The sequence below is a fragment of the Branchiostoma floridae genome, chromosome 14 (assembly GCF_000003815.2).
Source record: "Branchiostoma floridae strain S238N-H82 chromosome 14, Bfl_VNyyK, whole genome shotgun sequence".
In the NCBI taxonomy this organism is placed as follows: Eukaryota; Metazoa; Chordata; class Leptocardii; order Amphioxiformes; family Branchiostomatidae; genus Branchiostoma; species Branchiostoma floridae.
Window position 1 is genome coordinate 11276000 of NC_049992.1, and position 19080 is coordinate 11295079.

Sequence of the window (19080 nt, forward strand, 5' to 3'; positions counted from 1 at the left end):
GCAGACTCATAATTGATAGGAATAAATACTACATGCTGGGCACCACAACCAATCCAAAGGTCGCGAACGTTTCTGGACTTATATTGCACATCTACACGTTTTGTGATGAAAAGCAATCAGTCATAAAATGCCATCGGTCGATCATTGTCGGTAAAATATTACGTTGTCTCTGACGTTGCACAAACAGAGATGCAATTAGCGAAGGAAGCCGGAAGGACTTACAAGACTTGGAGTTTCTCTAGTCCGCTGAAGCTTGAGGACCTCAACGCCGTTATCAAGTTCCCACTTAGATTTCTGGAAAGAAAGTTTTAAATGTACTCTTATGTATTTCATGAATGTTCAGTATTCTATTGCTGCTAGTGTGTGTATGCATGCAGGATAGTGTGTGTATATATGTATGTATGTACGTTTGTATAAACACGTGTGTGTATTTGTGTGTAGTATATATGTGTGTACGTGTATGTGTGTGTGTGTGTGCGTGTATGTGTGCGTATTTGTGTGTGTGTGTGTGTGTGTGTGTGTGTATGACGGTCGGTGTACTATGCTGTGTAGCTGTCTGCCTAGGATGAAGCTCAAACATTTCCGGTGTAGTATTGATCGGAAGACTACGGTACCAGCAGATCAATACCTCCTGGGAGAAGTGGATTACGCTGGATTACGTAGTTAGGAACTGTTGCTGCTTGTTCCCCCTTCAAATTTGCCACGATAACAAGGCATGCTCAAAGCGGTTAGTGGCTCTAATACGTTATAAATATAGAATTACAGCTATGGAATTTCTAACAAGAAAAGTGAGTAGAGATTAGGCCAAATAGCAGCAAAAGATGCTATATTTTCCGAACAGCGATCCTTCTGTTTTGACTATAGATGCTCTACTGAATACATTACTAGGAAAGACACTGTAAAATGAGAAGGTCACTGACACAGATGTGCACCTCTTCATGACTAATTTGAAATTATTTTAAAGCCAAAGTATTGCGCAATCAAAAGCTTTTTCGAAGCAAACCATCAAGAAATTTTTAAAGATACTGCAGCCGTCTCTAGTTTCATGCAATCCTGACTTAGTAATAATTCCAGTTTATCAAACGCTTTCTTAAATCTTACATAGCTTTTATATGGACAGATTATATTATAGATTTAGATAATGCAAAATGAAAGTATTAGTGGAACCACCTTAGAATACTTAAATACATGATTTTTGAGACTGTTCCCTTTGAGATCGACTGATAGCGCAAGGAGAATACCAAATAATGCCTCGTCTTGATTAAACAGCTTTAGATGCATGCCTATGATAAGCCTAGCAGATGTGTCTTCAATTAGGATTAGATGATTTCAGTTAGACGGGGCAAGACATCTAACGACTCGATTGAAATCGTAATCCCAACACACGGGGCTGTAATTCCACATCCATCATGCCTAATTACATGTTTCTCTTGCACCCACCGCGCCGGATGGTTCGGGTTGATGCCGGCATTCGTAAGGCGATCAGCAGCGTAGTGCGGGTCGTCCCAATTCATTGGTATACTATGTGATTAGACAGGCAATTGTGTAGATTTGTATTTTTAGAACATATTGATAATATCATTGCAAATTGATAAGAAGAGGGATCATCTCATCAATTCTATACTGTAAATGCAGAAATGTTCGCGGTGGATTAATGTCCGCGGTTTTCGCGGTGACCACTTCACCGCGAACTTAAATCCACCGCGATCATTTTTCTATTATGGTTTTAGACTGCAGTCTATGGTGTTACCGCGAACTTAAATCCACCGCGAAAAGTCCTTTTTCCCGCTACCGCGAAATTAAATCCCCGCGAACTTAGATGCATTTACAGTATTCACGGATCCCCGAACAAAAGTATGACAACCACTACCAGCCTAGAGAATCTCAATGTCTCGTGCCGTTTTTATGCTGCCATTGGTAAGACGATCAGCAGCGTAGTGCGGGTCGTCCCAATTCATTGCTGTAGTATGTGATTGGACAGGCAATTGTGTAGATTTGTATTTTTAGAACATCTTTATAATATCATTGCAAATTTATAATATCATAGGGACCGGTCGATTGGTCTAGAGAATGTCCATATGTCATGCGTTGTTTGGGGCTAATTAGCCATGGCTTTGATTGGCTGTACAAAGTGTGGGTGTGCTTGAAACATGCCACAGTTTTGATTCATGAGCGAAAAGTTTCCTGTGCGGAAATCAGCCAACGCCAAGGTCTGGCTGGCGGGAAAGTGTTGCCGTCGATAGAAGGTCACGCTTTTCTTCCCGCGCCCGACCCGAGATAATGGAGCTACAAAAGGTGTGTGGCAGATTGATTGGAGCTCCCTAGCGGGGCTGACACGCCTTAATCTATCCTTTTATCAGATCGATATCATTGAACTGGTTCCTCCAATACGCCTTGCAATGCCATGGGGACAGAGCTACAAGAATCCATTTTGCTGAGAAATGCATAGATCTAGAGGAGCAAGCAAACGAATTCACAGTTACCAGCTCATACAATTCACTAATGAACGTTGGAAACAATAACCGTCTACCCCTTTAAGACCTCCTCTCATAGAGTACTCTATGGATAGCTATAGTTTGATGTGCTGGATAGTCTGATTTACTGGATGCCTTTATGTACTATCCCCACAGACAAGGAAGAAAAATTGTTAAGTCCCAAATGCCCTCTATATGTGTTCAATTAATTTTGACATTGCTAGATCAAAAATACTCATATATCAGGTGTATAGATGCACTTTTAGCTGATGGTCTTTGTACATTGGAGAGGTTAGCGCTAGCTTAGTTTCCACTAAGACTAGACCTTAGGGGACGTGTTGGCGGCAGACGGTGAAGGACATCAAAGTTGTTGATCGTTTGATTGAACTTCAAAGACGTTTCAGGGACGTTTGAAGTCATTCAGCAATTCAATTACAATGATCGTTATTCAAACACCAATAGTTAGACTTAGCGAATAGTATTGCTGCTACTGGACATGAAAAGTACTTGGGGTATCAGTTGACGATGCAAGCTGGATGTATGTATGCAGCGTACACAAAATGAATCAAAATTTACATAAACTACATTTGGTCAACCCAAGGGGGAACATAGCGCACATTTTGGCCAAATATGCCGTTGGACTCTACAACTTTTATGTTAGTATTTCGTGTGTAGCATCGTGCATGAATATTCTTAAAGTCAAATCAGAAACCAAAATCCAATCTTTACGCTGTCTTGCAGAGTTTACGGTCCTCTCATATCATCTTAGCCACCTTCATTCCAGCTGATTCCATTTCGCGTACACGCAGGGATTTAATCATTGTGGGCCTTACATCAGATATTGCAATCAGCGATGGGGGATCCATCTGGATTAACGTGGCATCAAACGTGACAAACGATGTAATGTTTGCCAATGGGATTAGATTGGTATCAGGGGTGGCCATGGTAACAAGGCGGGCTGAAATCAAAAGGTTAATCATGTAGCCGACCGTATGGACGGCCGCGTTTGCCGAAGCCCAGCTCAACTGGAATTGAGTGAGTTAACGAGAGTTGCAAGGACGAGTGCAAATCAATGTAACTCTGGGGGACGCCAAGGTGGGCCGAGAATACACTGGAGAACTGATGAAAGGGTTAGAGTTATTAAGACCCGATCAATCAACGATGCACTTTGCTGCTGATTGTCTTATTTCACCTTTTGTAAATGCGCAGAAAAGACAACATTTTATAGATTTTCTACCTGAAACTCCACCAGAGGAATCGTTAATGAGTCAAAAACAAATTGAAAAGTAAAGTTTCCTTGTCCAGAACTTCACAAGGTTTATAGCTGTATCCCATGTTTGTTGAGTCACGGTTAACTCTAAGCACAAGATTGCATGATTACGAAAGATCACTTGCAGACCCATGTAATCTACAGGATCAGAGAAGCTCCGTGATGAGGTGTTCGCTCAGTACTGCAGTGCTTTACTTTAAGTTAGGACGAGTACATTCTGAAGAGTACATTCGAATAGCTTACCCTATATAGCTATTACGTAACGCTGTTGAAAATAGATGAAAGTTTACGCGGCACAAAAAGAAAAGTTGCTCGTCACATCAAGGCAACGATAGATCTTCTTGCAAAGAAGTTAGTCTGTGATTTGTAATCTGTCGCTTGTTAATGTTATATTAATTGAAGTGTCATTGGGAGTATTGTCATGAGATTGCATGCTTACCATATAAATTCAAGTAACATAATGTATTAATCTGTTTCAACAAATTGACATGATTAGAAATGTTCTAGTTTTAGTTTAAGTACTGGTTAAGATAATTCTTCTACGGAGAGAAATTTTATGCGGTCTTCTAATATGTATTTTCAAAGAAGTACTTACAGGAGTAGAAGGGTGTGAAGAGTTCCAAAGGCATTCTCCGGTAGCTGCTGGATGGAATTGTTGCTTAGGTCCCTGGAAGGAAAATCAATTCTCATTTATAGAAGAAAAGCGGATTCCAGCGTTAACGTTCTGTTATTCATCAAACTTTGTTCAGGACTGGCTGTTTGATTCCATTTTAAATTCATATAAGCATTTCGCGTACCCATACAGAGACACACATGTTTCAAATTGCATGATATGCAGGTAGATGATTTTTGTTTCTAGTCCAAACTCGATTCTGTCTTAAACGTACTATAATGTGGGAAAATTTCATTTTCAACTGTTTTAAAAGAAAGAAGTCAAACCCCGCAATAGTAATGTAGATTTTAGAATCGTCCTCGATATTCTTTATATACATACAATCAGCTAATCTTTGTATGTTAGAATTTAGATTATTTACCCGTTTTCAATCACTCAATGTATCTGATTTTTTTTCACTTGCAATTAGCCCCATGGGCATGAATTTGCAATAAAACATTTCAATTGATTCGATATATTGTAATCTTTAATGAGCATGTTTGATATGGCGACCCAACAAGGTGGCTATGCCTATGTACATATTCTACATTAATGACAAAATTGAATGATTCTTTACAAGATTGATTGAACCACGGAGCCCATAGTTCGCAAGTTGTGTATGAATCATGTTTGTAAGCTAAAAATCGATAAAACCCACAAAACGTGCTGCTGTAAATTAATAGGACATGGATTTATCAGCGCTGATTGGCTACAAGGGAGCCAATTTTTCTAAAAGACGCTTGTGATGTGGTAAAATCCCATGACAGCTGTGACCGTCGTGCTTTATACTATATCATGTATCAGGCTTATAGCAACTGACTTAATTATCTCTCTGTCACTGGTGCACCACTGTTATTCCTATTAGTAAAGTAGGAACAGAATGTAGTTTATGACCACTGAGACTTCCATTTGTTTGTCATCGCAATGTAGGAGTACACGCCCCGTTTTCAGCTGAAAAGTGCTACTAATTGTGGCATTTCGAAATGGCCCACATATCTACATTTTATTAAGCAGGCGTACGGGACGTACGTACGGTTGGAATATATCAAACTTTCAAACACGCACTTAGCAGTCTGGACACGTAGTATACTTAAGAGTCATTGCACGATAAAACCAGGCAGAGGCCGGAAGATGGGGGTCGGCCAAATCGGCTCATACTTTGTATGTGTGATAGGTATGTGGAACTATGAACAGCCATATAGTTAAAACCCTCCAGCTATTTTTCGTTTGGCGTTCTGGGACCCCCCTCAGAGACCCTCGAAAATCCAACAATTTATGACTGAAAATTACCGAACTTGCGATGGCTACGCTAATAAATGTGATAACGATGAGAATATAATCTTTGTATTTTCATACAGCATGGACTCCCTAGTTTCACAGACCAAAAGTTGAAGATGAAACATTGAACTTGAGAGGGTGTACTTGGGGGTTACTAGAACCACTAAAAGCAGAATTTTCATCTCTGTGAATTTTAGTTCTTTTTAAGGCGGAATATTTTCTATACCCAGTGGGTCTGGTGAATGGTTTCAATGTTGTTGGACAGAGGAACATCAACTTATTAAAAAACAATCGTCATCTAATTGGGCCATACATAACGCGAGCCGTGAGAGGGGGGTCTGTATGGGGATTTTTCGGGTTTTGGTCTATATCAAATCATGTAATGATGTGTTGCTATGGGGATAAGTTATGGAAAATTTTGCATAGCTTTGTGAAAAACATGCACAGCTGTCATTAAATGCAACAATAAGTTAGCAATAATAATTTGGGACTCTGCATGGGGGATAAAAGGTTACTTGAAAATGAATTTCACCTCCCATGCTTTACACATATATCGTTGCTTTTTCATTTGGACGAGTGCGTTACTTACTAAATAACTGTGTACATTTACGTTGAGGTAAATAATTTTAAAGGGCTGTGTATGGGGTTTATCAGAACTATAATACTGTAAATGCAGAAATGTTCGCGGTGGATTATTGTTCGCGGTTTTTGCAGTGACCACTTTACCGCGAACTTAAACAACCGCGAACATTTTTCTATTATGGTATTAGACTGCAGTCTATGGTATTACCGCGAAATTAAATCCCCTCGAACTTAAATGTATTTACAGTATACAGGTCACATGGGTGCAGAGCTACCTCATGTTGACAATTCATTTAAAAAGATCATAACAAACTTTTAAGTTTGTTATGATTCTTATCTATGACATTGTCTGTGCACATTTCCTGTCAGATTAGGATTAGCACAGGTATACTGCCAGTGTGATGGCCCAGTATTGAATAATTGTCTTGCACTCGTTAGTTTTTGGGTTTGATCCTTGTCTGTGTCATACCAAAGACATTAAAAATGGGAAAAACGTTAAAAGATGTAATTATTAGATGTGTACTATTACTTTGGCGATATTTAATTGAAACCACTTTTTTATGCCTTAGAGTAAATCCTTTTATCTTAGGTTAGGAACTCATGGGTTGTCAGCAAAGCATTCCACTCGTTTGATAAATTGCAAAAAGTAATGTCAACCCTTCCACACTCCCCCTGTCTGGGACTGTGCAGTGTATGTTGTTCTTTGGTCTGGGTTAGCAGACATTGGGGTCATGCTAAAGATAAGGATCTGACAAGCTCTTTGGCTGCCATGTGGTTTCTTTAGGGGATTCTGAGCACAGCTACATGATTAAACGCAACTCTGATCTAACTCTGATAAATGTGTCAGATGGAAAGAATATTTGTTTTGCCCAATTTGCATTGAATTTTTGGACGTATATATTTCTTAATTTCCACCGGTTAAAATGATGTCCGAAGATTACTCCCTACTTGCAAACATGGCAATACCCCAAAGATACCCTTCGACAGGGTGTGGGCCATGCACTGAAGCTTGAAAATAGTGTAGCTGTCCTCTAGGTAAGTTTCTTAGATTTTTGTCATCTTAATTTTGAACGTTTTCTGTGTGATGATCAGAAAAGCTTAAAAGGAATCAAGGTGCTATTAGAACTGTGACATTTCAAAATGGCCTTACAGATCTTGCATCCCATTGAAAACTTGTATTTACCATTGGTGCCCTGTTAACAGCTTACATGCATAAAATCTTATTCTATTCTTTTCTATTCTAAAAGTATGCGGTTCTATGTTCTTGCAGCCAACATGAGTTGTTCATTTGGAAGCCCAGATTCAGAGTGTGGTTTGTCACGTTACTACCCTGAAGACATATCGGTCATACCACTGTCTGCTTGTAACAAGGATGTAACAAATTACCTAGCTACATTAGGTCTCAGTGGACGTGGCCACGGTCAGACAGACCTGAGCGAGCAGGACCTCATTCTGAATAGATCAGGGCGATTTGGGTTGTCTGAGGAAGAAAAGAACAACTTGACAGTATGCCCAAAGCATCGGTATGACCTGACAACACGCTGGACCGGAGGCAGGAGAAACACATGTGCTCACCCTGAACACGTAGGCAGGAAAACTGCCCTGAAAGAACCAAGGCGTGTGCCAATGTTTCTGTCTACACAGATGTACAGGACATACAACACAGTAGTGCCAGTTGGCTCTGCCATGTGCAATCCATGCAGGAAGCGAGCAGTTAAGGATGCAGAAAGGGACGTGGAAAGACCCACTGGTTCCCAGGATCTTTCGTCCGATCAGCCTGGACCAAGCTCATATCCGCAAAGTACCATGGGACCACCGTCACAACCAGTAGGGACTGCTGCATCTACTTCAACTGCTTTAAAGGCCACCTCCCAAGTAAGCTCCAGCGAGTCGTCATCAGTCATATCGGAGACTCCTATCGTTGAAACGACGTTTGAGTCACAGAGCAGCTCAACAAGCGAAGGAGAAGCGAACATTAGCACTTGGGTCGATGAACAACATCAACAAGAGCAGAACAGGGAAGCCCTGAACAAAGCTGTAGATCAAATCACCGAGGGGAGAATCAGTCCTCTGCGATCCAGTCTTAACACTCCATGGGAAGAAGTAACTGAAAGGCAGCGAAACTACTATCTGAAGAAAACAAGAGAAGTTATGTCAGCGACAATGAGCGTCATTGCTCCAGGCCAAGAATCAGATCTGTGGCGGAGTCTTGTTCAAGCACCGCCGCTATATGAAGAACCTCCTGCAAAAAAGAAGATGTGGGACCAGCAAATGGTGCAAACCTTGGTGAAGGCCTACCAAGAAGCAGACACGTGGCAGACAAGGCAGCAAATCCTATCGCTGTTTGCTGACGATTATACTAAGGACGAGCTTCAAGAACTCATACCTGGACTTTCCAAGTGGCGCATCGATCAGGCTAGGGCGCATGCAAGTGAGTCAGGCCCAGGAAAACCCGTCCAGCAACAACCCATATACCGGACCAGACTGAACCCGGTGAAGACTGACCATTTTCTGGCTTTTCTCACGCAGCTCCATCTCCTGCAGGATGTTGTATATGGAACTAAAACCATGAAGCTGGACTCAGGAGAAGTGATAACAATACCTGCCGCTATCCGCACAATCATCCCTTCCCGAATCATCCAACAGTACTCACAATACTGCACCAGCGCCAACTTCCAACCTCTGCCGGACAGAACCCTTTTCAAGATTATAGAGGTATGTGCTGCACGGCAGCAGAAGTCCTTGCAGGGTCTGGATTACATCTCTACTGAGGGAGCCGAGGCATTTGATGCAATGTGCAGTGTTGTAGATTCCCTTGTCCAGAATGGCGCGTCTGCAGACTGGGCAAAGACTGTCACGCACAAGCTAAAGGAAGGAAAGCGCTACTTCAAAACGGAATACAAGACGCATGTAAAGCTGGAGGACAGATGTGGTGACCACTGCATTGCATTTGCCCTGAGTGAAAAGGGCAAGGAAACATTGTCAGTGAGATGCAACCACAGCCATGAGATCGCATGTGAACGATGTAGTGAGATAGACAGCAGTCTTCTTGAAGTGCAAAAGATGATTGAGGAAGAAGGCCTCCTCACAGAGGAACACAAGAGTCGACTATGTTTTACCTTTGAGCAGTCATCTTCCGCCATTTACAGCTGGAAGTCCCATTTACTGCGAGCAGTTAACCAGGATCTTGCCAAACAATCTGCTTTGCAGCAGCTAGATACAAAGTCGGCTCTGATAGTTATGGACTGGGCAATGAAGTTCCTGCCATTGAAGTACAGGGAGCAGATGACAGACTTCTTTGGAAAGCGTGGAAGGAGCTGGCATGTGTCGGCAGTAATCACGAAGGGAGACGAAGGCAAGTATGACGTCGAGTGCTTTGTCCACATTTTCAACAACTGCCGACAGGACTGGTCAGCTGTCTGTGCTATTCTGCAAAGTGTGCTTCAGACCATCAAGTCCGAGAATCCTTCGCTGACAAATGTGTTTTTGAGATCGGACAATGCAGGGTGTTATCACTGTGCTCCGCTGATCTTGTCTCTGCCAGCGATCGGTAAGAAAACTGGCATCTCAGTTCTGCGCTTCGACTTCTCAGACCCTCAGGCAGGCAAGGACATTTGCGACCGCAAGATAGCATCCATGAAGACTCACATAAGAAGGTATGTCAATGAAAAACATGATGTCTTAACAGCTGAACATATGAAAGAAGCGCTGGAGTCCCATGGAGGCGTCAAGGGCTGTAGAATTGCTGTGGCGCAAACAGATGAGGCGAACAAAGAGCAAGCAAGACAAAAATGGGAGGGTGTCAAATCATGGAACAATTTCATGTTTGAAACTGATGAAGACATACGAGTCTGGAAAGCCTTTGGCGTTGGGGTCGGAGAAGTGGTTACCTTTGCAACAGTGCCACAGACACATGACCTTCCAACCCTGACAATCACAGCACCGTTTGGTCCCCCACAGTCACACACGAGCCACATAACAACATCAGCAGGTGGGACAAAGTCAGCGTTGTTCTGCTGCCCTGAGCCAGGATGTGTGGCAGCCTTCAGCTCAGCGAACAAGCTAGAAGACCACATGGATGTTGGAGAACACTGTAAAGAACTGGAGCGAGAGTCTACATACGACAAAATACGCAAGCAGTGGGCTCAAGCAGTGACTGGAATAGCTCATGGCCCTGGCCTAGCCTCACAGTCACTTGGAGAAGGATCCGGAGTTGGCGTCGGGGGATCCGCCCGAGTTGTCAATGAAGGCTGGGCAATCCGGACTGTGAAAGGCGGCCAACGGATGTCAGACAAGATGAAGACCTACCTAACTGACATTTTCAATCAGGGGGCGAAGTCTGGACAGAAAGCTGATGCTGTGCAAGTGGCCCATGAGATGCAGCACGTTAAGGGAGCTGATGGGAAGCTGTTGTTCCAGCCCAACGAGTGGCGCACAGCCAAGCAGATTACAAGCTATTTTGCAAGACTTTCAGCAGCACAAAGACAGAAAGAAAGCACAGAATCAGAGAACACTGACATGGAAGCGATAGATGAGGAAAGCGAGTGGCAAGAGCTGCGAAAGACAGTGTATACTAGCATTGACTACAGCCATCCTGTCATGTTTGAAGACATTAACTTGTGCGAACTGGCTAAAACCAAAGGTCTCAAATCGCTAAAGCTAAAGCAACTAAAGTGCATATCAGATCATTTCCATCTACCCATTACAGGTTCCATGGCGAGGAAAGTCTCTTTCATACAGGCATTAGAGAACATCCTATCCACATGCACATGTGCAAGTTGATTTGTTTTTAATTTGACAGCATAATGACAGCATCAAGGTTTGTAGCATAACTTTTACAACCTTTAACAACATGTCAAGTTCAAGGCCTGGCCAGAATCTGTCACCAATTACAATTTAAAATTTACTTCAGATCCAGCTTATTGTACCATTCCAACAAAACTGAACTTGTGCATTTGTGAAAATGCGGTTCAACAGTGTGTTGGTGTATTTTTCAGATAGTGCGCTCCATTGTGATATGGTTATACATGTATATGTTTGTTGTTTGTTTGTGTCTATATTTAGAGGCTTGTAGGTTTGTCATAAACTTAATGTTTATGGTCTGTCCTTATGGTGATAAATGAATGAACAGTCATAGCAAATCATTGGTATACTACAGTTTGTCCTTAGTAGTATACCTGTACGTAAGGGGTAAAGCTAAAGTACATGTACAAATGACTTATGTACATGTATTCTTTTCAAAATAGCCTTATAATTGACCTTTGTTATGGTGTTATTTCTAGAATTTTCAATATGTATGAAGTAGTTCTGCATCCATGTGCCCTGTGTATTAAACAGTTTTGCATTCTTGGAGTACTGGTAACCCCCATGTACAGCCTTTTTTCATTGTGTAGGACATATAAGTTATAAGCATTGATTTGGCAAGGCACCTACTTAATGACATTAGAAAGCAAAAATGAAAATGTGTAAAATCAGCATAATTCCTAAGTCAAGTAACCTTATGTCCCCCATGCAGAGCCCCAAATTTATATTGCTAAATAATTGTAGCATTTTATGATAGTTATGTATGGTTTCCAAACACTTACACAACAATTTTCCATAACTTATCCCCATAGCAACACATCATTTCATGATTTGATATAGACCAAAATCCGAAAAATCCCCATACAGACCCCCCTCTCACGGATCGCGTTATGTATGGCCCAATTAGATGACGATTGTTTTTTAATAAGTTGATGTTCCTCTGTCCAACAACATTGAAACCATTCACCAGACCCACTGGGTATAGAAAATATTCCGCCTTAAAAAGAACTAAAATTCACAGAGATGAAAATTCTGCTTTTAGTGGTTCTAGTAACCCCCAAGTACACCCTCTCAAGTTCAATGTTTCATCTTCAACTTTTGGTCTGTGAAACTAGGGAGTCCATGCTGTATGAAAACACAAAGATTATATTCTCATCGTTATCACATTTATTAGCGTAGCCATCGCAAGTTCGGTAATTTTCAGTCATAAATTGTTGGATTTTCGAGGGTCTCTGAGGGGGGTCCCATATCTCCACAATGAAAAATAGCTGGAGGGTTTTAACTATATGGCTGTTCATAGTTCCACATACCTATCACACATACAAAGTATGAGCCGATTTGGCCGACCCCCATCTTCCGGCCCCTGCCTGGTTTTGCCTGGTTTTCTCGTGCAATGACTCTTAAAACTAGTTATGTGTTTTTGAACAGACGTGCCCCAGTAATATTTGAAATCAATTTGGTACGGAATCCGGTAACTGCCTACGGTAACCTATTTGCTGACACACACGGTCGCCAAAGGGTAAACTGTATTTAGATTTAAAACCTCGTTAAGTTTTACATGCTATATTATGCGTGGAAATTACGCAGACTCTTTAGCCTCTCCTCATCAGTTATTAGTGGACTGATTAGACATAGATAAGTGGATTATCTTGTTATCGCTGTTAAAGGCGTCTTCGTTAACCCCTCGAGCAACACCATCAATCCACGAAGCGTTCCAATTTAAATCGTCCTAAGTCTCGCCGACTGCATGTGACAGGTATTCAGCTGATGAGGGTATTGTATTGCATTTCTATCAGGAACCGCATCAACTTATTGATTGATACTTCACCTTCATTTCATCAGCAGAAAATACTATCCCTTACGAAGGTTATGATAAATGTATAAGGTAATTAATGATGATGGTCTGAATTACACTTTTGAAAATCAACTGTATCATGTAAACAGAGTATGAGGATAGAAAACATCAAAACTAGCTAATTGGTTCTCGCAACAACGCCCACTTTCTTTGCTCGGGAACGAACTTTTGACATAGTTACATTCAGCTTCATAGGTTTGATGAAGGTTTTATTTCGTTAACTTAGTTTAACAATGGTTAAAGGTATACTATACGGTACATTGTCTTCATCGCAGTATAGCAGAACAGTTTGATTAAGTATGCTTTACTTTTTATCAAGAAAAAGCAAAATGTCAACTACTATATTCATTGAAAGACAAACTAGCAAGTTTAGCTCCGAAAAATCGATCACGCTCCTGAAATTGAACAGCGACTGCCTGCGGCACTGCAGTAAATATCACAGGAGTGATTAACTACTACAGGACTCATCTTTAGTGCCAGACGTGCTGCGAGAATCTAATGTTTTAACTTGCTTGGTTAGAGGGTAGTTCCGGGCCTTCCAAAAACACGTTTAGACAAGATTTCTGTATCATAGCCTTTTTATTACCTCTCAAATTACTGATGAGAATGATTATATACCAACGGTTCGTGAATAATGAATATTTAGGAAAGGGTATTAGCAATTTAGACAAATCTAATAACGCATATTTCTTTCCTTAAGTATGTGCCAGATATGTCAGTGTCTCGTCTTGCATTTTGATAGACAGAATATGAAAGGTAGAATGTTGAAGACTACAATATTATGGATACCAAAATAGTCCAAATCCTTCTATGGGATCAAATAATTTGCATGACATTGTATAGAAACAGAGTTAGGCAAAAACTAGCCAGCTTCACTATGACAATGAACCACACGTATCACCTTCATGAGGTGTGATACGTAAGGATAATACATACAGTGATGATAGGAGATGCCAGGATGTGAACGACTGTGCTGTGAAGTTTAGTCTGTTGCTTCCAAGCAAGCTGTAATGAAAAACAAACATTGATATTAAGGTCAGTAGCTATCCTGGAGTAGACAGTGTGATTGAGACTTCATTGTGACGGCCTTATTATTTATTTCTTAATGAATACCTTGTTGCAATGGGGGTGATTTGAATATTACAACCAAGATTATGCATTGGATGTGTTGACGGAACACGTAAAGGCAAATAGATATAATTAATGCTTCACACATAACGCAAATGCTCTGTGAAGCTACCCTATAATATTCGTACGTGTATTTAGCAATAACACAAGATTCACAATTTGCAAGATTGGCCTCATTTTCGGTTGCTAACTTAAACTCATGAGCAATTTCGTCTAAACGCTACATTCAAGATTCAAGATGCAATATTATATTTGATAATTGCACGTCTTTAGATAAGATATTGCAATAAGTAATGAGGGATTTATCTTAACCTGGTATCAAACGTGACAAGTGATGTAATGTTTGCCAATGGGATTAGAAGGGAATCAGGTATAGCCACGGTGGAACTTTTTTCAACATATGATATAAAGATACGGGATGCTAATGTGGGGCTAGATAAGGACTTGTAATTGAGAACATACAGTTTTCTGGTTGTCTTGTGAATCATGTCTGGCAGCTGCTCAAGGCCCTTCTGTACACAGGAAACTGTGTCCTCCAAGCAGGAACAAACCACCGGGCAGGTCTTGGCTAAAGGGAGGAACAGTGCAAACTGTCAACTGTCACTCATCAAGGATTAAAAGGTGCTACAGAGATATCAAATGTGAACCTAACGATTAAAATTATTTTGCCGGAGAGAACACTGACCATTTAGAAATTACCTATTAGTAGTTACACAATGGAAATGTGTTGGCATAGACATTGGAGTGGTGTGGTGTATGGTATAATTCATGTTCATAACATAATTGGAAGAAAAAAAGCTTAAAAGAAGTACTTTTATAAGTATTAAAAAGTTACTAAATTCATGTGGTATTTGTGGAGTCTGAAAAAAAGGTTCGCGTGTGTGTGTGTGTGTGTATGTGTGTGTGTGTGTGTGTGTGTGTGTATGTGTGTGTGTGTTTGAACCTACCATCTTTTTGCATTGAGCAAAGCACGTGAGTTGGCACCCGTCTGTAGCATTCCGTCGTTGCCGCCTCCCACCTCTTTCCCGTTCCCTCTTCTTTTTCCAAAACGTTACAAGTGGCTGTTCCTTCTTCCTTTATTTGCATGAACACTTTCGGTTCAGGAAATCTGGGCCAACATTGGTCGAGGTACTCTTCTATCTGTGGCAGTTTGTCGGTGTGGTTTACCAAAACGACCGTTCCTCCAACATCAGTACACTTGTCATCATAATTTATTTCTTGTCCTTTTAGCCGGTAAAGTTTCAGACATGTGGATCCAACCAGAGTCCATCCTTCGTCGCATCCTAAAGAGATATAAGTTTATTGGTATATCATGTACTCTAAATTCCATTTTGATATAAATTTACTTTAACTGCAATACTATGCCATTTCTATATTTACTACCATAAATGAATGTCTATGTGACATTATGTATATTATTGATATGTAAGACCTAATAGAATTGGAAAGGTTTTATTGATTTTAAGAGCTTTTTCCCATAGCATATTTGTGAGAAATGTAGACGGTCAAAAGGCTTAGAAGGGTACAGTTCGTAAACAGTTAATGTTTTCTTAATATTTGACAGTGTTATGACGTACCTCTTGCGCCAGCCTTACAGATAAAGTTCCTGCCAGCACGCGGATAGTCACACGGTACAGGGTACCACCGTGTGTCCATGTCCCCCTCCTGCCGCCCTGTCGTCATCAGCGTACAGGTCCGGGCAGCCTTCCCCTGCCCGGTAGGCTCGGGCGGCCTCCCCTGCCACCTCGTGAACCTAACGGCAACACTGCAATCTCAGCATGTAGCTTGATGTACTACTTCCAACTTAGCAAAGGGCATTGAGTAATGTGACGTAACTGCATGGTAATCTGATGTCCATTTCTACACAAAGGTTAGAGGTATTAAAATGTTCCAAAAGAATTATCAGCGTCGTAATTGCGATGTGGTAGTTCCTTTCATCGTACAAAAGTACAAGGTCAGGATTAAGATAGGAGGAATGACTGATGTGGTATATTATCCCTACATTTAGGTTGAGATTATAGCCCACCCGAACCAATGTCACTTGTCCGCCACTGAATTGAAGTTTGGACCCAGGTTTACCTTATCGTATCCATCACGCCTGAATCATAACTTTTTACTGCTTCGATATGAGAGCCATAAAATGGCGAGATGTGACCAGAGACCGCGGACATCTATCACTACGTACAAGTTAAGCCTACTGGAGTCGATTTGGCTCCTCTTTGGACTCCATTGAACCGACTACATCATTTACCAAGTTTTGTAAAACCCAGAATAATGGCTGAGATTCCACCTCAAGGTTTTGTTTCATACTTGGTAGCAGGGGTTGCTGGAGATTTGTGGGGCTTGGCATACTCTTTGACAAGACAGTCAGCACGCCAAGCACGTCTCCGGAATTCGGAACATCAAATATTCAAACGGCTCGTTTCTGAGAAGGACGGCTCCTGTATCCTGAAATCCCTTTATCACGGCTTTTCGTCTGGAAACTAATCGGTTATACGGAGAGCTAAGATCACTGGAGTCACTGAGTTGCTTCATTTCCATATCGCAGCCACTTAGCAAATTAAGAAGCCTGACGAACGGAAGCTTTGAAGTGGCTTTGATCAAAAGAGTCGTTAATTCTTTTGAAAAGCAGCTCTAAGAGCAGGAGTGAGGTGCATTAAGTCGAACAAATTTCTTTGCGAGGGTATCAAAATCTCTTAACGACGAAGTCTTGTAGTTAATCAGTCGTTCCATAACTTGAAGGAGAGTGAAGCACAAGAAGGAAGCATGTTCATTTCGTACAACTTTCAATGATGAATTTGGTATAAAATCAAAGAGACGTCCTTGCGAATGAGCATTTTGAAAAGTTTTAATCCTTGATGTCTTAATTTTGTTGTGCTGCTATTGTGCAATGCTCCACAAAAGAATGGACAAGATGCACAGAGCAGACCGGCAATCGATGTGCTCCTCCAACATTTTGTTTTCATGATTGCGATGTCTATCAATTACTGCCTGCATACGCATGGAGTCTATGTTAAAAAGACAAATGAACAAAGAGCGTCAATCCAATCTCGTATGGTTCATGTTCACTATGCTGACTGTAGCGATCCGTCAAACGCTGACCTACTCGGCGAGAGAGCTGCAATAAATCTGACCACAGCCTATATTGCTGGTGAAATTGATATCAGTACCAGTACCCTTAATATAACAGTTCAATCAAGGCAGAAATGAATAGGGAGTTTTGAAATTTACACACCTCGCTGTGTGTGCACATACCACTAGAATACGAAGTAACCTTAACGGTAGTAATGGCCGTTGAGATCAACCAATGGGCCACAAATATGATTTCGTATCTTATTAAGCAAGGTGGCCCATATACTGTATTGTTGAATTAGATTTCATTTGTTATTAATGATTTAACTAATCTCCAAGCAGATCTTGCTTGGCATAAGACGGTATACGTATCATAAGCTGGGGAAGGATCGAGTTTAGGCGGCAGAGGAGTAAATTGGCCACGCGTGGCCAATTCACTCCTCTGTCGGCTAAACTCTTTCCCCAGCTTATGATACTGTCTTATACCACGCAAGATCTGCTTGGAGATTGGATTTAAACTAAGCGGCAGTGGATTGTTCAGTTCAGTTCCGTTTATTAGAGTTCATTCCTTGACAAAGACTGGTGCCGTTCAGTCGAAAATTTGGACGAGTCTAATTGGATATCACAGTTAAACTGGTTTAACTACAATGCTACTCACGTGACGTCACTCCCATCAACCCATGCGTACGTTCCCGATGTGCCTTTCGACCGTAAGCCAATGAACGCTGTTATTGGTGTACTCCCACCGGCAATCAAGCTTTCTCGGGCCAGCCTCTCGATGAACTTCATCTCGTACGGACTCGTGATGCTCGCGAGAGTTGCGCCCATGTCGCTGCATCGCTGCTGTGCGGACTCCCACCACAGCGGTACCTGACTGGCTAAAACCTGGTAGCAGTTCCCTCTGTAGTGGGTAAATCCAGGCTCGCACAGCTCCTCAGACAGGTACACGTCTGGAGCAGAGGAGAGTTGTTTAAGTGTTTTGGTGCAGGTAGTGTCAGAATAAAGGTCATGTGGAGAGGTACAATAAACTTCTCGCAAGCCTCAAAGAGAACAATGTTTTTCGTATAGTTCAGAGCACAAGATATAGGGTAGCTCACCGTCAGGAACTTACGCCGAGAGGCAGATAAATGTAGCAATATAAACTGTTATGCTGAAGTATATGTATGACGATCTAACCTTATAGTGAACAGTTGCATTGACTCGCATAGGTAGATAAAGTAGTGTTCATGAAAGTTACATTATCTTCTATGGAGCTAGGAATATTGTACGAATAAGACCAATCTTATTTCCTGGCATAACATATAATACCTACTATGCCCTAGCCATTAGATCGTAACGAACACCCGATATAATTGACTGAGGACCCTTTCTACAAGCTGCTGCCGCTCCGCTAGTGCAATTATGTACCCTGTTAGGGCGGCGTGCCATCTGCCGTCTCGACCAAGTGATTGCTCATAAACCTACCTCCAACCGAAAGTTTTCTACTTTAGTGCTTTTAGGTTTTATATCACCACGGATTGATTATCCTACACCTAGATAGGGCTACGGTAAAGCCTGTGCGGGTATATCACCGCGGCGTCCTGTATTGCAATCTGATGTTTTGGGATTTTATGACCCCCAGGACGGTGCGTAACGTCAAAAGGCTATAGATACACACAGCTTTGCGGCACATAAAGGGTAGCAAACTTAATTGTTTCTCCAATGAAGAGATGGGAGGGTAGGTCTGCTTTTTCCAGCCATGCCAGGTAGCCAATCCCATGTGTGTCTTGTATGTAGACGAACATTAATAGGATACCTATATAAATACTGGACCTCTGTGAGTAGGGCTGAAAGATAAGGATCGTCATTTGGCATTATTTTTCTAAATTGAATTAGTTTTTCCTTGATAAAAGCAAAAGGCGGGCGCCATGGGTTCCCGATTGGGACTTTTCTTCTGCTTGATCAAGTGAACAGGTCTCAACAGTCT

The 19080-nt window shown here is 41.5% G+C and overlaps 1 protein-coding gene across 1 annotated transcript in view; it reads right to left on the reverse strand.

Annotated features, from left to right (window-relative positions):
• Positions 1 to 19080, reverse strand: part of LOC118430555 — an 87175-nt gene that overhangs the window by 7677 nt on the left and 60418 nt on the right. The window contains exons 11-17 of the mRNA XM_035841491.1: positions 17773 to 18064; positions 15620 to 15795; positions 14990 to 15325; positions 14505 to 14610; positions 13851 to 13919; positions 4340 to 4411; positions 223 to 294 (exon numbers count right to left, since the gene is read on the reverse strand). Of these exons, the coding sequence (XP_035697384.1) occupies positions 223 to 294; positions 4340 to 4411; positions 13851 to 13919; positions 14505 to 14610; positions 14990 to 15325; positions 15620 to 15795; positions 17773 to 18064 (1123 nt within the window). The remainder of the gene's footprint in view (positions 1 to 222; positions 295 to 4339; positions 4412 to 13850; positions 13920 to 14504; positions 14611 to 14989; positions 15326 to 15619; positions 15796 to 17772; positions 18065 to 19080) is intronic.